General features: G+C 44.2%; 1 protein-coding gene across 3 annotated transcripts in view; it reads right to left on the bottom strand.

Annotated features, from left to right (window-relative positions):
• Positions 1-14,295, bottom strand: part of LOC109455192 (uncharacterized) — a 35,330-nt gene extending 21,035 nt beyond the window's left edge. For 2 of the 3 annotated variants that reach the window (XM_019746580.2, XM_074312938.1), the window contains exons 1-6: positions 14,207-14,295; positions 11,114-11,342; positions 9,106-9,258; positions 5,736-5,884; positions 3,316-3,456; positions 2,753-2,898 (exon numbers count right to left, since the gene is read on the bottom strand). In XM_019746580.2, coding sequence (XP_019602139.2) covers positions 2,753-2,898; positions 3,316-3,456; positions 5,736-5,884; positions 9,106-9,258; positions 11,114-11,293 — 769 coding nt within the window. In that variant the 5' untranslated portion in view covers positions 11,294-11,342; positions 14,207-14,295. Of the gene's footprint in view, positions 1-2,752; positions 2,899-3,315; positions 3,457-5,735; positions 5,885-9,105; positions 9,259-11,113; positions 11,343-14,107; positions 14,171-14,206 lie in introns of those variants that run through there. The other variant, XM_074312937.1, reaches the window with a different exon arrangement.
• Positions 14,296-22,759: the final 8,464 nt, after the last annotated feature.

The raw sequence follows: 22,759 nt of genomic DNA, 5'->3' as shown, positions 1-22,759 counted from the left end.
GCTGCTGCGAAGAATGACAGGGTAGCCACTCTCTGTGGTCAGCTCTGACCCTGGCTTCTTGGCTCCCAGGGAAAACACATCCAGAACCCTTAAGAGGAAGCCTTAATGCCCCTTTCAGCAGACACCACTTGGAATAACCAGAATAGGAGAACTTCACGTTTCTTCCCCACCCCCCTGTCACTTCTTTACCTTTCTAATGCCACACCTCTCACACCTTGTCCCTGCCTGCCACACAAAAGTCCCTTGAGACGGTGCTTTTATATATCCAATGATTTCTTCAAAAATCACAGAGTCACTTAGTTATTTAGATCCCAGAGTTATAATACAGGGCTTCATAAATAGGATTGTGGCTTTTGACAGGAATGTTGGTAAAACTAGCAGAAGGAAAGTAATATTTGATAGTAAACATTGTTTTCCAGCTTTCTTTTCTATATTTATTGGATTGACTGAATTATCAAATTCAACAAATAACCTATATAATTCTGATACCTGAAAGTTCCTAAATGGGGGATAACCATTGCATTTACAAATCTGTTCATTACAAGCTCTTTGCATTCATTTCCACAAAGCAGCCTTGACCTCAGCTCTTTTTGTTATAGAGCAAGTCAGTAAATAATATACCTCAATTTTTAAATTGAGATATAATTAACATAGAACATTATATGAGTTTCCGGTGTATGATGTAATGATTCACCATACGTATATATTGTGAAATAATCACCACAATAAATCTAGTTAATATCCATAACGACACAGTCAACAATTTTTTTCTTGCAATGAGAACCTTTAAGATCTACTCTCTTAGTAACTTTCAAATGTGCAATACAGCATTGTTAACTACAGTCACCACGCTGTATGTTAGATTTGAGCTCTTTATCTTAATTTTTTCCCAGCAAGTAGAGTGAGTGTGTTCACCAGCAGGCTTCAAGGTTTCACTCTCCTAGGAGAAGGTGGTTGTTGCTATAATAATAAGGAGGATGGTGATGATGATAATTAACATCCTCAAGTACTTACTATGTGTAAAGCATTGGGCCTAACTGCTTTACGTTATATTACTTAATCCTCACTAAATGCTATGGAGTACCGTGTTTCCCCGAAAATAAGACCTACTCCGAAAATAAACCCCAGTTAAGATCGTCAGACAGATGGACACATTTAGTACGTTATGACGATGCTCCAGAAGAAGATGACATGACTGTATTTGAATAATGGTAGATTGTTGTACATGAAAAAAATAAGATATCCCCTGCAAATACACCCTAATGCGTCTTTTAGAGCAAAAATTAATTTAAGACCTGGTCTTATTTTTAGGGAAACATGGTAGTTACCATTATGTTTACTTAGCGGCTGAAGACACTGAAGTTAGATCAATTGGACAATTTGCCCAAAATCATGCACAGCTGGAGTAGGATTTGAACCCAGGACTGACTCTAAGTCTGTACTATTAACCACCTGCTATCGTTTACTGTTACCAATGATTGAAAGTAGTCAGCTTTAAAATGTGTTATGAATATGTGTACTTGAGATCCATTAAAACAAATGATAGGCCTTTTATAGAGGAGTAATCAGCTGTTTGTTCTCGTCTGTCTTGCATCTGTCTTCTTCATCTGTCTACTTCTTTGGGGGATTGCTACTTCCTTACTGCAGATCCTGTGATTCTGGTAGGACTGCCCAACAGTGTTCTACCACCCCAATGGGTGTGTGATCAGTCCTGACCAATCATAGTTTACCATGACCTGGGCTATAGGGATTGGTCCAATGACCTGGGCTATAGGGATTGGTCTAATATGTAGGCATGTGACTCAAGGAGGGCCAACCAGAGCCTTCCTATGGGATTTGACCCACAGTCACTGGAAGAAAGAGGCTCACACTTTCTGGTTGATTACAAGTCATGATGATACAGCCCTGGGACTAAACAACATTAACTGTTGTTTCCTGCTTGTAGGAAGCCTGTCTGCACTGGGAAAGAAGGCCAACCCTCAGAAGGGAAGTCAAGAGCAGCAAACTCAGGTTCTCCTAACAACATGCTTTGAGTTCCCGAAATCAGTCATTTCAAAAGACAGCGCCACCTGTGGACAGTTGTATGAGCATATTTATCTTTCATTTTGTTTGGGTTGCTTTCACTTTTAACTGAAAGAATTCTGATTAACATGCTGTATTAATTTCCTATTGCTGCTGTAACAAATGACCACAAACTTAGTGGCTTAAAACAGCACAAGTGTATTACCTTACAGTTCTGGAGGTCAGAAGTCTGAAATGGGTCTTAGAGGCAAAAGTCAAGGTGTAGGCAGAGCTGCGTTTCTTCTGGAGGCTCTGGGACAGAATCCATTTCCTTGCCCTTTCCAGCAGCTAGGGGGCACCTACTACATTCCTGGCTCATGGCCCCTTCCTCACATCACTCCAGTCTCTACTTCCATTGTCACATCTCCTCTCACCCTGGCCCTCTTGCCTCCCTATTATAGAGATTCTCATTACACGGGACTCACCCAGATAATCCAGGATAATCCCCCCACTGCAAGATCCTTAATTTAATCATACCTGCAAAGTCCCTTTGGCCATGGAGGTAACCTAGTCATAGGTTCTGAAACTTAGGACAAAGACATCTTTGGGGGTCCATTATGCTGCTCCCATATCTACTCAGGAAGAAGACTCTCCATTGACCACAGGGGAAAGTCAGTTTCAATAGCAAAGCTAAGTTTCCTTCTTTTAGGTGGTCCCAGCAGAGTTTCAGGCCAAGTTTCCCAGTGCTTACCTTGGAGTGGCTGAGGGGGATTCCTGGAGTCCGGTGAGGTGGTGGCCGGTTGGTCTTTCCCCTGTATCTCTGCGTACTCTGCTATAGGTCTGAGGAGGGCCAGAGCTCCAGAACATTCCAAGTAATTGCCATCAAGGTGCAGCTCACTGGGGGAGGGGCCAAATACACTATTCATTTGATGTGAATTCTACTTTCTCAAATGTGGGTTTAAGGTCTTTACCTCATAAATTTAAATAATTATGGTAGACCTACTTATAAAATAATAAATAAATAATCATGGTGCATAATAGACCATGTCATAAAAAATAAACCTCGTGACCATGTTAGCTGGCCAGAGACATGCATTTAGCATGACACCCTTGATTCTCAAATGCAACTAAAGGACTTTTCTCTTATACTTAAGAAAAACAAAACAAACATAACTAGAAGAGAAGGAAAGATGATTAGGAACAATGAAAAATCAGGGGAACTCATGGGCTAGTAGGCTCTGCCAATAGCTGGTTATATAACTCGAGACAGAACAGCGCCAACATGCGGGTTGGGGAGCAGTGGTCGCTTCTCACCAAATGGCACTCTGGCATATGACTGAGCCCAGCCTCAGCCCGCTCTGAGGTCCCAGACCACAGTAGCGCAGACTGAGGTCCTGAAGCCTTTGGTTGTTCTCCAGGCCTGCGAAAATATTCTCCATTTCTTCATTTTCAAATCTAAAAAGAAATGACAAACACACATTTGTGACTTTTAAAATCTCTGTCACCCACCGATTGTTAAGTTTCAGGCACTCCCAGGGCAGTTAGAGGCACTTTTGCTGACCCTCACTTTGGGCTTCCAGGGCCAGGGCTGGCTCTGGGGTGGACGGGATCGACTAGGGCAGGGGGGCAGGACAGTGGGCCCAGAGTCTGCCTCCTGGGCAAAGAGAGCAGAGGATGGTTTGAAGTACCCATTTAAGGGAGCGGATGGAGAGCAAGCTCTGAATCTGAAGACAGAAGAGATGGCCCAGCTGGCAGGGATGAAGGAGCCTGGGAAGACTCCAGTGATACCAGGACTCTGTAAAGAGAGGACCTTTTAAAGTACGCCCAGAGCAGGTCCAGGAAAGCTCAACCTTTGGGCCCTCCTTTCATGGCCCTGCGCGGCTCCTCACCTTGTCGGTGCACCGTCCTTGGGGTTTGCAAAGTGAAATCACATGCATCGTACATTCATGCCAGCAACAGCCTCAGGGGTAGGTATTAGGTCAGGAAACTGAGGGTCAGTGAGAGGAAGGGACATCTTCAGAGAATTTAGAATGTCAAGGCTTGAACTTTAAAACGAGGGGCGTCATAGTAACAGAAATAACTTTTAAATTTTTTTAATTCATTCAACAAGTAATTATTGAGGGCCAGCTACCATGGTGGGGATGCAGCTGTGCATAAGAAGGAAGGGTCTCCTGCCTGGTGGACTGCACAGCCCATCAGGGAAGACAGTGAGGAGAGAACTCCAGTCCCAGAGGCCGGTAACCTGCAGTGTTACCAGTGTTGAGGTCGCGGTAGAGAGTCCCAACCCTGACAACTCTAGGTGTCTTAGCCGCAGCAGGATTTCCACTGACAATTAAAATAAGCTGTTTCCTGATGATGGGAATTCCTTCTTTCTTCCTTCTCTCCTTACACCAGTGCAGGTGTCTGGGTCCAGTGCAGGAGCTGGGGTCTGGAGGGGTCTCTTAGTAGTGAGACTGGTTCTGCCCAGTGCAGTGTGGGAAGCTGGGGAGACTCCCAAGCCGATTCTGCAGCTACTGCATGGTGTCCTGAGGCCTCTGCCTTCGGCTGCCCTGTGTTAGGAGACGCTGACTAAGGCTCCTCCAGCATTTCAGAAACCTGGAGAACCTCCACAGAATACTTCCTCTCCCCCAGCTTTTGCTGATGGGCTTGTCCACCGTCACCACTAGGGCCCTAGTTCTTCAATGGGGCCTTTGTGTTGCCGTGGTGGCACTTCTCAGGCATGAATGTCTCTTTCACTTCACAGCCCATTGGCCTTTTGCGTGCAAGGCACCACCTGGCTCCATGGGAAGAGTCACAGAATCATAGACTTGTGGAGTAGAAGATCTCCGTATAGATCACAGAGGTTACATGACCTACCCCAGGTCACACAAGCAGTCTGACATTATTTATGGGTGGTAAATGATATACCCCAAGCAACCTAGGGTCATGGATCAGAGGTGGGCTACGGTTCAGACAGCTGGATTCACATCTAGGCTCCACCCCTAAGAGTGGAATGGCCTTGAACAAACCAGTTAACCCCCCTGAGTTTTTCTTCATCTACAGTCAAAGGATAGAAATGGTACACATACCTATGTAACATTATGTATCCTACATCTACATATAATGGCACATATTTATCTACGCTGGGAGAATTACTTACATGATTCATGCAGTGTGCTTGTCATGCATTCAAGCCCCATTAGCGGATATTATTACTATTATAATTATTACCCCCTGACCCTCTCTGACACACTTGGGGTCCCAGCCCTCTGAAGGACTTGCTGTGTTCTGCCTGAGCACCAGACCTTTCCTCCCACCTCCTCTCCTGGTCAATATTGACCCATCACCTAGAGAATTGTGGTTTCCCTTATCCAAATGTCCATGGACATTTTTGGTGATATTCAGATTTCTACTTTGCATTCTGCATAATCAAGATCATGTCTCCTCTCTACTGTGTAACGACTTCCTGCGACAGCAGCATTCCTTACATATATTTGCATCTTCCTTGCCAGTGAACACAGTGTCTTGCACAGATTGGCCTTCCACAAATATTTGTTGAAAGAATGAATGAATAGACTCTTTCTGAGAACCCTAACATTTACTCGGGAACATTAACTCTCAGGCGGTTTTAGAGTGTCCCCTTTCAGTGATGACGTAATGAGACATAAGGAAAGGGGACATTGCCCTCCCCTGCCTCTGTCTCCCCCAGCTGACAGCAGGAAGAGCCTTGAAAGAACTCCACATTCCAGCCTTACCTGCAGTAATCGAGGACAAGAGAATGCAAACTGCTCAACTGGAGAGCCTGCCCAAGTCTCCCTAGAGACCACAGATCCATCTTGCAATCAATGAGTTCTAGGGTGGTTAGTGGGCAGGTGGTATGTCCCTTCAATTCCAGAAGCAGAGCCTAAGAATGCAAGGTAAAAAAGCGCTTACACAATAAAGACTAATATGCTGTGTGTTTAAATATGTTACTTAAAACTCAATTATGTTCATTACCTACGCATATTTGCTTCTAAGATAACTCTCTAATGACCCGAGGAGAAAATGGCATGAAAACAAAATAATTTCACTTAAAAAATGAAGACTTATTGAAGAACTATGTGGGAAACAGAAAGCTTTATGATGAGATGAGATATACTGTAGCATCTTTTTTTAGATGTTATTATGGGCTGAATTGCATCCCCTTCCAGTTTATACTCCGTGTACCTCCGTATGTGACTGTATTTGGAGATCAGGACTTTAAAGAGGTAACTAAGTTAAAATGCGGTCATTAGGGTTGGCCCTAAAGGAACCTGACTGGTGTTCTTCTAAGAAAAGGAAATTTGGACACAGAGGGAAGAAGATGTGAGGACACAGAGAAAAGGTAGCCATTTAAAAGTCAAGGAGAGAGGCCTCAGGAGAAATCAACCCTGCAGATACCTTGAGCTCAGACTTGCAGCCTCTAGAACGGTGAGACAATAAATTTCTGTTGTGAAAGACGTGCAATCTGTGAAACTTTGTTACGGCAGCCATAGAAAACTAATATAGATATTGATACTCTGACCAACAAATTTTTATCCTCCTATGGCTGTATTCTTTTTAGTAGAGAAGTGTTGCTGTACCAATGTTATAATTAGTAAAAATTATAATAATTAAATTATCTCATAAACTATTTATATTCATAGTTACAGATATTATTAGGATTTAGAGGTCTGCTCAGAACTGGGCTGTGCAAATTCAGCAAGTAGGTTCCTCTCACGTTCAAGCATCTGGACTGGTGGCAACATGTGAACATTTGAAGCCATCTCACGTCCTCTCAGTTCCTGAATGGAGGGGTCAAAGGCAAGGTCATTTCTTGTGGTAACAAATGACCCCTGTCACAGTCCTAACTGACAGGAAAGAGCATTGAAAGCTACAAATCAGGAAGGCCACCTTTTAGCAATTAGAATCACCACAACCTGAGGGTCCTTTAGTTCCGAGTTTAAGCCTAAAAGAGGCTTTGGTGAGGTTTGCAAGATTTGGGGTTTTTTGAGGTAATGACATGTTGGTCAGAGATAGGATTCCAAATTATACCTTGGCTGAGAATAAAAAAGCACTTGCAACCTTAACTACAGAGCTGGTGCCTGAGGCCTCTTTAATAAGAGAACGCCTCGTTTGAGGGCTGGATTGGATTTCTCAAGCTGTGTTTCTGCCAGAGGAGCCAATGTGGCATGCCATCACCTCTGCTCATGTTCAAGAGGTCTGGACCAGGACCCAAAGATCTGAACCAGCAGTGTGCAGTGTCACTTCCGGGGGCACCAGCAGTGCTGCGGGCAAGACCACAGCCATCGATGATAGAATTTGTCAGCAGCCTCCAGATCACCGAGAGTGCTTCATTTTAAGGAACTGTTACGGATCACTTTTAACATGCTTGGACAGCATTCTATTTCCGGCCTGAATGGACTGGGTACCCGGACGGACCTTCTGAATAAAAATGACTAACATTTCTGGTTATAAATGTAAAATAGGTTTTCAAATTTACTTTCAAATTGTGGTCAAATACATACAATATAAAATGTATCATCTTAACCATTTTCAAGTGTGCAGTTCAGTGGCACTAAGTGCATTCACACGGTGTGCAGCCCTCACCATCATCCATCTCCTGACTGAAACTCTGTACCCACTAAACACTAAGTCCCCATTCGGTCTTCCTTCAGCCCCTGGCCACCCCCATTCTACTTTCTGTCTCTATAAATTTGAGTACTCTAGGCACCTCATATAAGTGGAATCCCATAGTATTAGTACTTTTGTAACTGACTTATTTAACTTAGCGTTAAGTTCCTCAAGGTCCATCCATGTTGTAGCACATGTTGGAATTTCTTTTTTTTTTTTTTTAAGGCTGAATAATATTCTATTGTATGTATGTACCACATGTTGTTTATCCCTTCATCTGTCAATGGACGTTTGTGTTGCTTCCACCTTAGGCTATGTGTGTGGATAATGCTGCTATGAACACGAGTGTACAAATGTCTCTTTGAGACCCTGCTTTCAATTCTTTTGGGTGAATACCCAGAAGTGGAATTGCTGGATCATATGGGAGTTCTATTTTTAATTTTTGAGGAACTGACATACTGTTTTCCTTAGTGGCTGCCCCATTTTACATTCCCACCGAAGAGCACAAGGGTTCCCATTTCTCCACATCCTCGCCAACATGTCATTTTCTGATTGTTTTGATAGTAGCCATCCTAGTCAACATCAGGTGGTCTTTCCTGGTGGCTTGATTTGCATTTCTCTAGTGATTAATGATGTTGAAAATATCTTTTGTGTACTTATTGGTCATTAGTAGGTCTCCTTTGGAGAACGTCTGTTCAAGTCTTTTGCCCAGTTTTAAATCAGGTTGTTTTTGTTGTTGTTGAGTTATAGGCATTCTTTAAAAATTCTAGATTGTGACCCTTTATCCGACATACGGTTTGCAATCATTTCCTCCCATTCTGTGGGTTGCCCTTCACTTTGTTGTGTTCTTTCATGCACAGAAGTTTTAAACTTTGATGTAGTCCAAGTCATCTAGTTTTTCTTTCGTTGCCTGTGCTTTTAGTGTCATATCCAAGAAATCACTGCCAAATCCAGTATCATAAAACTTTTCCTCTATGCTTTTTTCTAAGAGTGTTAAAAATATCTTTTAAAATGTGTTGATTGGCAGATTAGTGAGGAATATGACCAATGAGTGAGAGAAAGTGGAAACCTACAGTAGTATGCAGGGGCCTGAAGCCAGCTTTCCCTTTGAAAGCATCACGAAAGTAGGTTGATCGATTGATGCACATTGACTTTAGGCTCATGGTACCTCTAGGAAGTAGATGTGAAAAAGAAGTGAGAGGCAGCTGTAGAAAAGTGAGACGAAGCTTTAGCTACTGTATTTGGAAAATCTGCAATTTTTATTCCCTAAAAAACTATACTTCATAATGGTGGGTACATGGATGTCAGTTCTATTATTTTTGCATTAAATGTCTGAAATGTTTCATTAAAAATACATTGTTTTTCTTTTTTTAGAGAATACCTTGGAGCATGTCAGTCAACAAACAAATGATTATAGCTGGAACACATGATGTAATATGCTTATATTCAATGTTAAGGTTAATTAAGTAAACATTTTTTAAATGCATGACTCACTAGTCTGGCAACTTCTGGGTTGCTCAGTTGAAAGCCCCAGATGCAGATCTGTTTCACCAGTGTGTAACACTCATCTCGGATCGTCATGAGCAGAGGTTCCAAGGAAATTGGTAGGATGCTTGGCAGGGAGTCTTCAGGTCTTACAAGTACAAACTGTAGTGTAAAAAAGCAAAAAAAAAAAAAAAAAAAAAAACAACTACAGGTGGACATCATAAAGACACATACATGCATCTGAATATGTAGAGAAAGAATATTGTCATTAGGCAACATTAAAAGAACATTTAAAATAGTTCTTAATTTTGGAACAGGTGTAAATTGGGGTGGTCATTCAACACAAACTTATGAAGTTCCTGCCATATGCAAAGCTCCATGAAAAGTCCTACAGGGCAAAGATGTTTCCATTATTGGGTCAGAAAATTGATCTAGTGGGTTGCAACCAGCTTTTTCTTCTTTCTTTCATGAAATAGGAAAGAAAAGAAATTATCTGAGTGTATCCTATGCAGTAAGGAACGACTGTCTCATGAGACTTTTATTTTAATAATATTCAAAATCAAACTAGAGACCCAACCAAAGTAACTCACCCAACATAAACAGCCCTTATGGTCATACTGAGTCACACCTATCCTTATATACTGGGTCATGATGTTAATTGCATTTCTGATGGTGATTGTAATCAAAAGTGTTTGGAAAACATTGCTGAAGGGATTATATGAACAAGATTTATGATTTGAACAAGATTCATGATTAACCCTTATAATTTAGTAATGGAGGCTAATTATAAAAACTACAGTACAAAAAATAAATTTGTAATTATTTTACCACAAAAAGGATGGCTCTGGGAAGCTCGTCCACTAGGATGAGCAGGGAGACGTGTATGAAGCGGGGAGCCCAGAGAAGCAGCTGCAAAAGATGGAATTAGAAAGAGCTAGAAGGGCAGATGGGGAAGAAGGAGTAGAGGAGGTAGGTAGAGAGGCAGAGGATGAAGGAACAAGAGGGGAGTGGGAAGGGGACAGCTGCCCTGGGAAGGGGAAGTTCAGGTTAAAGAGAGATGATTAGAAAGGAACTGGAGGAGGTTCTTTTTGTGTGGAGCACAATGTAATTATCCTCCCATCCCCAAAAACACATTCAGGAAAAATATGGGTGGGATGGATTTGGGTCAAAGTCACCTTAGAATAATGATCTTTTGATTTTTTCTTAAGTATCTGTCTCTATCCACTTTTGTTTTATTCATTGTCTGGTTTAGCACTCAGCATTTGAGGAACAAAGCAGGTGTTTGATTATTGAAACATAGACCGTGTTTCTGGGCAGGTGATAGAACAGTTGTAAAGCTGCCCAGTAAGTCTTTGGGCGCTAGACTCCCCGCTGCCAGTCTACCGGGTGCCCCTTCCCCAGAGCTGACCCTTTAGTTTCATGTTGGCTTCTCTTATTTTCCCTTCACACCCAATCTTTAGATGTAATCTCAGAAAAAAATATGACATCAGATTTTTTTTTTGAAATCCAGTGCTTTTTGGAGTCAGAATTATATGTTTGCTGACCTCACTCCAAGTAAGATGGGACACATGGTAATGCAGGTCTGTACTGATGACACGGACACATCAGCTGTCAAGGGGAGGAGACATGCACTTGCAGGGGGCAAGTGGGGTCGCTGGAGTGCTGGGGATGGAGGTTCTGCAACGATGACAAACGTGGTGCTTTTGAGCTGGACTTTCCAGATGTTGAGTGGAAGGAGGGGCAGGTTGGCCATTCCAGATGTGAAGTGGTGTGAGAGGAGGCAGGCCTGTAGGAAGCCCTGGGATGGGTAGTTTTGGTGGTAGGAGCGGCAAGGCAGAAGTGCTGAGCGGGGCCGTGGTCCAGAGCCAGGCTTTGGAATTCAATCAGGCAGGAACACACAGAGGGGGCGACACCACCAGTTCTGGGCTTGAAGGTACTGAAGAGCCATGTTCCTTGGGAGTAAACTCTTAGTTGTTTCACTTCAGAGAAGAATGAGGGAAGGAGACCATACACTCACCTTCCTGAGAATCTGTTCATTGTTGATGCTGGTTTTCAAGTCCATTTTGATGGCTGGACACACGGACGTCTGAGTCTGGGCACAGTGCTTTTCATAAGTTTGCAGGAACTTATTAAGAATTGGAACGATTGGCAGGGGTGCTCCTTTACTTTTTCGTTTTCCTTCCTTTTCTCTTGGCATTGTTTTATAGTGTTAGATTCCGCCTCGGTTCTGCAAACAGTAACTTACCCTGAAACCCAACACACAAATATCTTTTTAAAAAGCAGATTGCACCTCCTTCCCTAAAAATTGGCAAGTATTGCTGCACACCCTTCTCTGAAAATCTTAAAAGTGCTTCATCAATCTTAAAATGGGAGTAAGGAATTGACAGAAGACAGTTGAGTGGAATCATTCAATTTCTAATTTCTATATTCATGGATCCATGTACTTTCTTTTAGATTCTTTAAATGGGGGCTGTACCCATGGAACTCAATTACAAAGGAACACATTTAACATTAATGGTGGGTATTAAATATTACCAAGGACATATTGATTTTAAAATGGCATAATTCTCTTTATAGACATAACTCTTGCCAGGTAGTATATCATAGTGGTTAAGAATGTAGGCTTTGGAGGGGAGCAGACCTGGATTTTAGTCTTGTCCCTACCACTTGACTCACTGGGTAGCTTTAGATAAGTTATGAAGCCTCTTCAAGCCTCTATTTCCCCATCTTTAAAATGGGTTTTGGTTGTCATAAGGATTAAGTGAGATAAATTTATAAAGCACTTAGCACAATGCCTGGCACAAAGTGGAAGTGCTAAATAAACTTTATTGTTATTTTTGATGTTATTATTCAGCTGGCTACAGGAAGTCACCCAATCAGTACCGATTTTGTCCTTTTAATTATCCAGTCCCAAAGGGTCCTTCCACGTGATAACTTAAGGTATGTGGGGTCTCTGAACTGGGTTCACAGAGGCAAAGGTTTATGGGAATTATTAGAGTTTTCCCATTTGGGAAAGTGTCCAGCTAGAGATTATCCAAAAATGTATTTATTATCTTACATCAAAAAGGAGCATCCCAAAGAAACTGGCAGGAGGCAGGGGCTGTTTAGAAAGCAAACGTCAAGAGGGATATAACTTCTTTGCTACCACTGCCCTTCTTTCCCTGCCTGCAAGACTGCAGCAGCCTGCATGCCCCCCTGAGGTCTGCTCCCCACATAGTGCCAGAGTGATGGTTTTCAAATATAAATCAGATCATGTGACTCTTCTGTTTACATTTCTACAGTGGTCTCCTATTACATTTATCTTTACTAAATTTATGTACACTTATTCCATCAGTTATTGAGAGGGGTATTTAAAAGTGAATTTGTCTACTTCTGCTATGAATTCTATAACTTTTTGTTTTAGATATTTTGAAGCTTTGTTATTAGGTGCCTACAAATTTAGAATTTATAAATCTTCCTGGGGCATCTACCCTTTGGTCTTTTTTTTTTTTTTTTTTTTTTTTTTTAAGGAGGGCACAGCTCACAGTGGCCCATGCGGGGATCGAACTGGCAACCTCGGTGTTATCAGCACCACACTGTAACCAACTGAGCTAACTGGCCACCCCGCCTTTTGTCATTCTTTAATATCCTTCTTTACCTCCAGAACTGCTTTGTATCTCAGAGCCACAGTTCCCAAACTGTGTACTGAGGTGCTTGGAGGCACTGCAAACTTACAGGGCACTTTGGGCTATTTTAAATTTTCAAAGGAAAGCTATCGACATCTGTTAGATGCCACGTGAGCTACATGAAAGTAGTTCACAGTTTCAAATGAATTCACACTTGTATTAGGACCCTATTGCTGCAAAATAAATTCTCCCATCACAAGTGAAAAACATTTTGGAAAGAGAATGAACCCAGCAGAACGTAGACACGCAGGTACTGGGGTAAGGGAAAGTCATAATATTACAGCTCTGGTTGGGACTTTTCAGGTTGTCTAATCCAGGAAAGCCATCACCAGGAGGACCAATTGTCCCAGGACTTTGAAGGCTAAAACCAGGAAAGCACTGGGTGAACCAGAAGGGTTATTCACCCTCCCACTCCCCCACCCATGGCTGTTACCCTGCTGTAGCCTCAGAATTCTGCTCATGACTGTGCTCCAGGAAGCTGCTGCACAGTCACCAAACTCGGCAGCTACCCAGAACCTATTGGCCACCTCGAATCTGGTCTAACTTCTTGTTTTACACGTAACAAAAACGAGGTCTTGAGCAGAAAGGGAAAGAAGGGACTTGCTCTGGCTGAGAGCATAGCTGGGCCTGCTGACTCCCATGATTATTTTTTGGAAGCATCCCAGGTGATGCTTATCATCAGGCAATTGCCGAACACTGGCATGGCACCATGGGAGACCATGCAGGCGGGAAGAGGGAAGCTTTGGGTCAAGAGGAATTGGTTTAAATCCTGTGTCTGTCAATTAGTAGTAGGGTGATGGTGGGTAATGGACTTCACTTCTCTGAACCTCATTTTCTTTATCTGTAAAAAGGGTGGGAATATTACCTCTTTGGTATTTGTGAGGGTTAAATGAAATAACACCTGAAAAGCTTTTTCCTCAGTAACATGGGGATGAGAAGGAGGATGAAGACTTGTGAGGAATAATGAATTAGTACATGACGGATGCCGAGAACAGAGCCTGGCATGTACTAAGCACTGGGGTGGGGGGCCTGGGGCACAGCAAGGATAAATAATTTGTCTGAGGGCAGACACTGGGTAAGTGGGGCAGCTGGGAATCAAATTAGGCGGTCTGGCTCCAGAACCCAAATTCTTAACCATTCTAAGGTACCACCTGTAAGGTACAGTTATGGACTGAACTCCCCAAATTCACATGTGAAGCCCCCATCGTGATGGTATTTAGAGATGGGACCCATGGGAGGTAATTAGGGTTAGATGGGGTCATAAGGGTGGGGCCCTCATGTTGGGATTAGTGCCCTTATAAGACGAGACACCAGAGTCCATTCCTTCCCTCTCCCCCCACCTTCACCTTTTTCTCCCCTCCCTCTCTTGCTTCCTCTTCTGTCTCCGAGCTGTTTAGAAAACCACCACCTATAAGCCAAGAGAAAAGGGTTCAACATTAACCTACCTTATTGGCATCTTGATCCTGGATTCCCAGTTTCCAGAACTGTGAGAAATAGATTGCTGTTGTTTAGGCCACCCAGTCTGTGGTATTTTATTATGGGGGCGGGAGACGAAGACAGGTACTATACAATATTGCTGCTTACAACATAAAATATTTCTCACTAGCCTTTTCTGGATATTTACAAAAGCACACACACATACGTTCTGTAACTACTCTATTAAGACCCTTTTAAACCTTGAGTTTCTCACTTCATAGTTTATCACGAGCATTTCTTTATGTCATTCCCATATTCAGTAACTGTGTGGCCCAGGTTAGCAACCACCTAGGCGCTCAAGACCAGCCCCGATTGGCTGGTTCATTAATGAATGTTTATTGGAAGCCTAAGGAGTTGGTGCCCCACTCTGCTAAGTTTTCTTCCCTCATCTGACTGTGACTTTCCTGGGGGTGAGAGTAGGGGCAATTCCCAGAAGGAGGGGGAGAAGGGCCCGCTTGAGTGCCCCGCTCACCCCGTGCCAACAGCTGGGGTTCCCCTTCAGAGTCCCAGGGGACAAGGAGGAGGGCAGGGGCAGGCTGCATTCGCTCCTGCTCCAGAGCTTGCAATGCACGCAACAATGACAAAACATTCCGGGAAGAATCCTGACAACCCACTCGAGGCGGGGACACACCTAGCTGCGGGGCGCCCTTTCCCCCCCATCCCAAGTCCGGGTGGGAGCCCACGGGGTACCTAGGGTGGGGAATGGGGAGGCGTGCGGCGCGCACAGTCCCGTGGAGCCCAGGTCCCAACTCCTGTCCGGAGCAGCTAACCACGGGCCACACAGTTCCGGGGGCACGCTCCCCGCCCCGGTGCTGCGCCCCACACTCACCCAGGTGGCACAGTCCCTGCGTCGCTGGCCTGGCCGGCTTCCCGCGTGAGCCCGGCGCCATGGAGACGGCAGCCTGGGGCAGTCACAGCGAGGGGCAGAGGCTGGAGAGCGGCAGTGCCCTGCGAGGGGCCAGGCGCGGAAGGGAGAAGAGTGGGGGGCTGGAGAGGAGGGGCGGCTGCAGAAAACGTCGTTCTAGAGTTCGTGGGGGCACGGGCTGGGACTTTGAGAACTGGTGTCCTCGCTGCAGGTCAAGGTCGTCTAGGAGGGGACAGAAGTTGGGGATCCATATCCCTAGTCATCTGTGGGGCAACAGAAGCCTCCAAAAGACAGGTGCCTTAGCCTGTTACCGCCCGCGTGAGGTCAGTTGTGGGCCGCACCACAGCCCCTACCTCGGTTTCAACGGTGGTCACTTCCTACAGCAGAAGGCGGACGCTAGCTGTGGGGGATTCTCCTGCGGCTTTCCCCCTCCCCAATCCCAGGAAGAAGGGGGCAGCAGGATAAAGGAGGCGCCCCAGGGGCTGGGCCTGTGAAGGTGAATACTGAGAAGTGCAAAAGCAGTTATGGCTTTCTTTGGGAAGCAAAGAATCGGGAGCAAAAAAAAAAAAAAGAAAAAGAAACAATTTTAAGAAATCTTGCTGTGAGCAGTGGCTTTGGGGCATGTAAAATTTAATGATTTGGGGCAGACTAAAGGCCTCCCCCCAAATATCCATTCCTTAATCTTGAAAACCTGTGAACATGTTAACTTACATGGCAAAAGTGACTTTGCAGATGTGATTCAAGTTACAGGCCTCGAGATGGAACCGTTATCCTGGGTCATCTGAGTGGGGCAAATCTAATCACCTGAGTCTGAAAACATGAATCCAGAAAACTTCCGTACCGTGGTCAGAAAGAGATGAGAGATGAGAAGAAAGGTCAGAGAGATGGAATGAGAAGAACTCTACTGTCTGTTGCTGGCCTTAAAGCTGGAGAATGCAATCCTGCTATTTGTGACAACATGGGTGGACTTGAGGGTATTATGCTAAGTGAGATAAGTCAGACAGAAAAAGACAAGTACAGTATGAGCTCAGTTAGATGTGGAATCTAAAAACCGAAAACAAAACAAAGAAGCAAAAACTAACAAAACCAGCTCACAGACACAAAGAACAGATTGGTGGTTGCCAGAGGCTGGGGATTAGGGAGTAGTGAGAGATGGGCAACGTGGGTGGAAGGGATCAAAAGGTACAAACTTCCAGTTATAAAATAAATACGTCATGGGCTGTAATGTACAGCACGGTGACGATAGTTAATAATACTATATAGTATACTTGAAAGTTACTAAGAGAGTAAATCTTGAAAGTTCTCATCCTAAGAAAAAAAATTTGTAACTATGTATGGTGACTGATGTAACTAGATGTAATATGATGACCATTTCACAGTGTATACAAATACTGAATCATATTGTATACCCGAAACTAATAGAATGTTATATGTCAATTATATCTCAATAAAAATGAATACATACATATGTACATACAGAAATAAATAAAATAAAATGGTGCAGCCACTATGGTGGTTCCTCAAACAATGAAAAATAGAATTACCATATGATCCAGTAATTGCACTTTTGGGGATATATTCAAAAGGATTGGAAACAGGATCTCACAGGGATTATTTGTGCACTGATGTTCATAGCAGCATAATTCACAGTAGCCAAAAGGTGGAACATCTTAAGCGTCTATCGACTGATGAATAGACAGACAAAAATGTGGCATATACATACAACGGAATATTATTCAGCTTTAAAAAGGAAGAACATTCTGACACATGCTGCAATTATGCTAAGTGAAACAAGACGGTCACAAAAAGACAAATACTGTGTGACTCCACTTATAGAGCAAATTTATGGAGACAGAAAGCAGAATGGTGGTTGCCAGGGGCAGGAAGGAGAGGGAATGAGGAGTTGTTGTTTAATGGGTATAGAGTTTCAGTTTCGCAAAATGAAAAGAGTTCTGGAGATGGCGTTCTGAACGGTGGTGATGGTTTAACAACAGTGTGAATGTACTGATTGTCACTGAACTGTACACTTAAAAATGGCTGATGGTAAATGACGCATATATTTTATCACAATTTTTAAAAATGTAAAAACCATTCTGGGCTCATGGACTGCACAAAAACAGTGGTGGGCTACAGTTGTCCTATCGGTTTGTATTAGCGTCCGCTCCTCCCTAACTCAGACATGCCCCAAACTTCCACGCGGCAAGATGCAGTCCCCAAGGAAGAAGTTAGGCGGATACTCTTTGTTCCATAGTAAGTGAAAGCAACGTGCTATTTTATTGAAAAGTAGAAATAAACGCTGACAAGTGCTCCACAAACATCAACATGGGGAAATACTTTTGAGCTTTTTTCCTAAACCCGTTTGCCTTCCTTCTTGAGGATGAAAAACTGCCTTTTGCTGAGCCTTTCCCTTTCATGATTTGGGGTATGAATACCCTGCCTTCAACCATCAGAGCATCTTTGCCCTTCTGGTTCTCTCTGTTATTGTTGGAGATGAGTGTAAGTTACCAGGTGCTTTTTTGGCTCCTTGGCAATAGCCTTGTGTTCTATAAAAAGCTCATTGCAGACCCATTGTAGAGGAATGGCGGAGCATGTGATTATAATACACTAGCTGCATGAAATACTACATGGCCTTTTAAAGAACGAATGAGACATCTATGTACCAACACGGAAAATATTGCTCAAATGGTCTGAAGAGGAAGAAACAGAACGATGATGGATGGACACAGTGACCTTAGCTATGCTAGATATGTACACACATGGCCAAGCTGGAAAGGGAAGGGGACCTCAGAGAAATTAAAAGGGCTGTGCAAACATTTGGTGGGATGTGGGGGGATACGGTGCTGTGGAAAGGACAAGTGTCCTAGACCCATCGTGTTCTGCATTCAAATCCTGCCTCTCCCACGCATTCGCTTTGTCATTTTGGGTACATAACTCACCTACTCTGAGCCTCAACTTCCCACTTTTAATATCCAGATTAAACTGAGAGATTGGGAATGTGATACTTGATAGGTTCCAAGAGCTGTAGGAATAATTCTTACAGGAGAAGACTTTTTAAAGGATTGTTCCACGGCAGTTATAATTTTAAAGACTTGAAAATACTGCTCGTTAATGTTCATTGTAGAAAGCTTGAGAAATACATAAAAATGAAAAAATATATAAAGTGAAATTCGCCTGCAATCATACCAGCCAGAGATGGCCACAGTTTAAAATCACAGAGTGCAGTGCTCCAGAGCATTGTGAATCCTGGATCTGCGCGCCACTCCTTAGGAAGTTACTTCATCTCCCTCAGACTTAGTTCCCTGTTTGGTAACATGGGTCCAATAACATCTACTCACGAGGCTGTGTGAGCATAAAGAATGTTTGTAAAACACTCATTTGTTGATTATAAATAACACTGTGGCTATGACATAACATTTCTTCCTTCCCATGCCTCTTAGACTCACACTCTCACCCATCACTTGCCCTTGAATATCCTTTATCTGTCTTTTGGTGTCAACAGTTCTCCACGAAAGTCTGTACGTTTCCATTTCAGCCAGCAAGAGTAGGGACGCCAGCAGAAAGGTGACCAGTTTCTCCAAGAAACAGTCAGAATTGCCAACCCATACATTTTTAAACTTCACTGATATGTTATTGATATACAATAAACTGTAAATCTTTAAGTGTATAATTTGATAAGTTTTGACATATGTAATCACTTATGAAACCATCACCACAATCAAGTGAGCATATCCAGCCCCCCCCCCCCAACATTCCCTGGTGCCCTGCAGCCCCTCCCTACAGACACCTAGGGATCTGGTTGTCACTACAGATTAGTTTACAGTTTCTAGGATTTTAGACAAGTGAACCCACAGCATGTCCTCTTTTTTTTGCCCAGTTTCTTTCACTCAGAATAGTGACTTTGAAACTCACCCCTGTTGTTGAGTGTTAGTTCTTCCTTCATATCGCTGAGCAGTGAGGGTTCCATTGTTGGGACATACCACTGACGATGCAATTCCCTGTTAGTGGACATTTGGGTTGTTTTCCATTCTTTTGGCAAGAAAAGCTGCTATTACCCTTCTGTATAAGTCTTTGGATATGTTTTTGTTTCTCTCCATCCAATCTTAAAAACCAGTATTCTCTCCAAATGTCGGTCGTGTCCAGCATTTTTCTCAAATATGTAGAGTCGGGGGTGCCCGTGCGCTTGGGTCAGACTCTTGTCATTTAGGTTTTTATCAGGGCTGTTCTTCTCCGTGCTGTCATCACAGGACAGAGCGTGCCCCCTTTTCTCTCACATCATGCACATTAGCCACTTAGGTCGGTAGGATTTCTAGGCAGGAGGTTTATGGCAGCCCTTGTAAGGATCTGCACTTAAGGATTCCTCCCAAGGGCCTGGCTCCAGACAAGATCTGAGGCCTGAATCTGCAGCTGCTCCTGGCTTCTCAGCAACCCCACGAGGCAGAGAAACAGGGGAAACTGAGGCACAGAAAAAAGTATCATTTGAAGTTGTTGTTCCAGGCGCCCTCTGCCAGGACTGCCTTCCCTTTGCCACTAGCCTCACCTTGCGTTTTATTGAGAAGCAAGATGCCTGGAATGACGTCACCTAAAAACAAGAGTTGACACATTGGGGTCTTCTTAACTGGAAGGGAATGTCTACATTATTTGCCAATTAACTCCTCACTCCTCCTCAGGGGCCGTGCTTTAGCCCCAGGGTTCTATAATCACTTACGAAATATTTCCACTAGCATGATGCTCACCCCAAAATAAATAAATATCAGCACCCCCACAGATGTTTCCTTATTTGCCGAAGGAAAAAGAAGATAAACACAGTTATTGTGACTCCAAATATTTGTGTAAAAGGCACCACACTAGAGCCTTCCTAAGTACTCCCAACAAAAATATTTTGGGAACTTTAATTTTTTATCTCTGATGGCTCCATGCCACTTTGATTCAGCTTCAGGTTTTACCCCTCAATGTTAACACCTAGAATAAGTCAGAATACTTTGGGGAGATGACCTGGTACTTCCAGGAATCGCCGTCTCCATCCCTGTACCTGGACGCTGGTTTCTCCTTTTCAGCAGTGTCAGGGGGACACCGAGAGTCTACAGAATCTGGAGCCTTTTGCAGACTGTTTCACTGGTCTAAAGTAGGGGTTCTCCAAACTGACCATCAGAATTCCCTGGAGTGCATGTTGACTAGCAGGGTGGGCCCCACCCGAGCTATGACACCTGCATTTCCATCAAGTTCCCAGGTGATGCCGCTGCTGCTGGTCTTGGGACCTCACTTTCAGAACCACTGATCTAATGCTTCTCTTTCTTTCCAAAGCTCCTTAAAACGTTAACTCACAACTGTGGAACTGATTTGCACAAGCCTGAAAAGAGACTCTCCCTACTTGGAGGTTTGCGCTGAAATGCTGGCTTTAGATGGGAGGTTAGGGAAGAAAGACCACTTTGCTCGTTCCCAGGCCTGGGTTAAGTCTCAAGAACTCAAGAGTCTGCCTGGTACCTGACAACTTTCTGGAAGGTACGCAGATTTGGGAACTCCCTGAAGATGACTGAGTCTTTGGGACTGAGCCAGAGAGGAGGGAGCCTGAGCCTTGGACCCCAATCTGTATGGGCTGCCCGAGAGGGTGTCCTCAGGCGGGACAGAAAGCTCTGCCAGTGACTCAGGCATTGGGAACTAGTGTCAGGTCAGGCGAGTCCAGTGAGCGTAAGATCTGGACGCCGAGGCGGGAGGGGACCTGGGCTTGTCAGGGGGCCACCCTGAAGAGCTGAGCAGACAGTGGAGGGAAACAAAGGTGGAGAGGGCTTCTGAGCTTGACGGCAGGGGTGGCTCAGGCCCAGCCTGCCCAGTGTCCTGTGTCTGAGCCTGGCAAATGAGGCACTGTGCAGCTCTCAGGGCACTCAGGGGGTTGACCTAAGGACTCCAGGCCCTCTTGCTGCCACCGTGGCCCTCCTGTCTCCCTGGGTTCTGGCCTGGGCCCATGGCAGTGACATTTGATGGTCTCCTTACCTGGGTTATCTTCCACACACACTCCCAACCCCCGGGCCCATTCAGACCCCAGTTGAATACATTCCTGGATTGTATGGTGTCAGACCTCCCAGGAGCCTTGCCCAAACCACTTCCTGTTTCCTCAGCCAGCTTCCTCATTCCTGTTCCTTGATGCCCCCTCTGGGCCCCTCCCATTTGGAAGCTGGTGAGTGAGCCTGGCTGCATCCTGTGACTTTGCCCCTTGCTTGTCAGTGAGAACGGGGACTCACTGGCACTGAGGTACTCAACAGCCTGCTTTGAAGTTCTTTCAGTCTTCACACATGGGGTCCCGAGGCCCTGATCTATTAAAACAAGGTCTCTACAGCTCAGGCAGAGCGGAGTGGTGCACTCCTTCAGTGAGGACCCCTCAAGTTGAGTTAGTGTTGAGGGGATGAAGGAGGCGCTACCAGTGTTTGGGGCTCCTCTCCTGAGACTGGGGCATGGTCCGCGTAGTGATAATGATAATGTAGGGGTTCAGAATGAGCCACCCTAAGATATGCCTTAGTGGTATGTGAATTATTTTGAGCTAAAGGCAACCAAGAACCAGTGGGCTCAAGAGAAGCTTCTGACCCCCCCATAATTATCTAGAAGAATTCAAATTAGGGGCCTAGCCCATGATAAGAGTTATTACTAGAAATAACTCTTGACCTACCTATATGGACGAGCAAACTGATAATTACTGAAAATGTCCTCTCTATGCAATGACCTTCTGAAGCCCAAAGGAACCTCAACTCATCCCTAGCCCAGAATGTCTTACAAAGTCTGATTTCCCTTTCCATCTCTGAACCTCTCATACATGTGGGGTCTCTGACTCTCTCACGTATATGGGGTTGTCATACATGTATATGTAATTAAATGTGGTCATGTTCTCTTGCTGACCTGTCTCACGTCTATTTGATTATTAGACGAGCTGACAGAACCTTGAGGATAGAGGAAAGCTTCCTCCTCCCTCACGATAACATTTATTTAGAACAAGCTGTGTGCAGCAGTTCAGCAAAGGGCATGATAGCACGGTCCCCTGAGCCTACTGTGTGGCCCTAAGACGGGCTCTGGGAGCCCTGAAGGGGAGAAGATAGAGGCCCTTCACGGGCCTGCAAGTGGCTCCTGTAAGCCCAGGAGGGCCCCTCACGCAAGTCCATTTTGTCACCTTAAGATGACAAATGAAGGGTTCCAATGGAGAGGCTGCTAAAGGACACGCTCTTTCTCCCATCCCCCACCCCACGGGGCTGGTTGAATTGGAATTGCAGGAAAACTGGGTCTGGGTTTGAGAAAACTGTAATTGGAAACTTGAATCCCACCCCACCCCACCCCATTTGCTAGGATGGCTGAAAAAGTTGACTGAATTTTGGCACTTTTACATACTACTGTTTAGAATTTAAGATATGCAGGGGCAAGCTTGCTTCCCCCACTGCATTTTCATGGGCTGTTTATGTAAAGGTTTTCACATAAATCTCAATATGTGGATAAAATACTCTCAGAGTGATTAGATCTGATCACTTCTCTCTCTCTTAACTGAACAAGTCTACGTCCTTAAGCATTTAAATTAAAATAAAACATGTCAAAAATTTCCAAGGTGCAAGTAAATAGGGCATTTAATTGTGATAGTTTGAAACAGTGAATGATTTGCTTCATTTTCTTGCTATAAATGTTT

Source organism: Rhinolophus sinicus, linkage group LG10, assembly GCF_036562045.2.
Source record: "Rhinolophus sinicus isolate RSC01 linkage group LG10, ASM3656204v1, whole genome shotgun sequence".
In the NCBI taxonomy this organism is placed as follows: domain Eukaryota; kingdom Metazoa; phylum Chordata; class Mammalia; order Chiroptera; family Rhinolophidae; genus Rhinolophus; species Rhinolophus sinicus.
The sequence above is the reverse complement of the archived record's forward strand: the minus strand, read 5'-3'. Positions and strand labels throughout refer to the sequence as shown.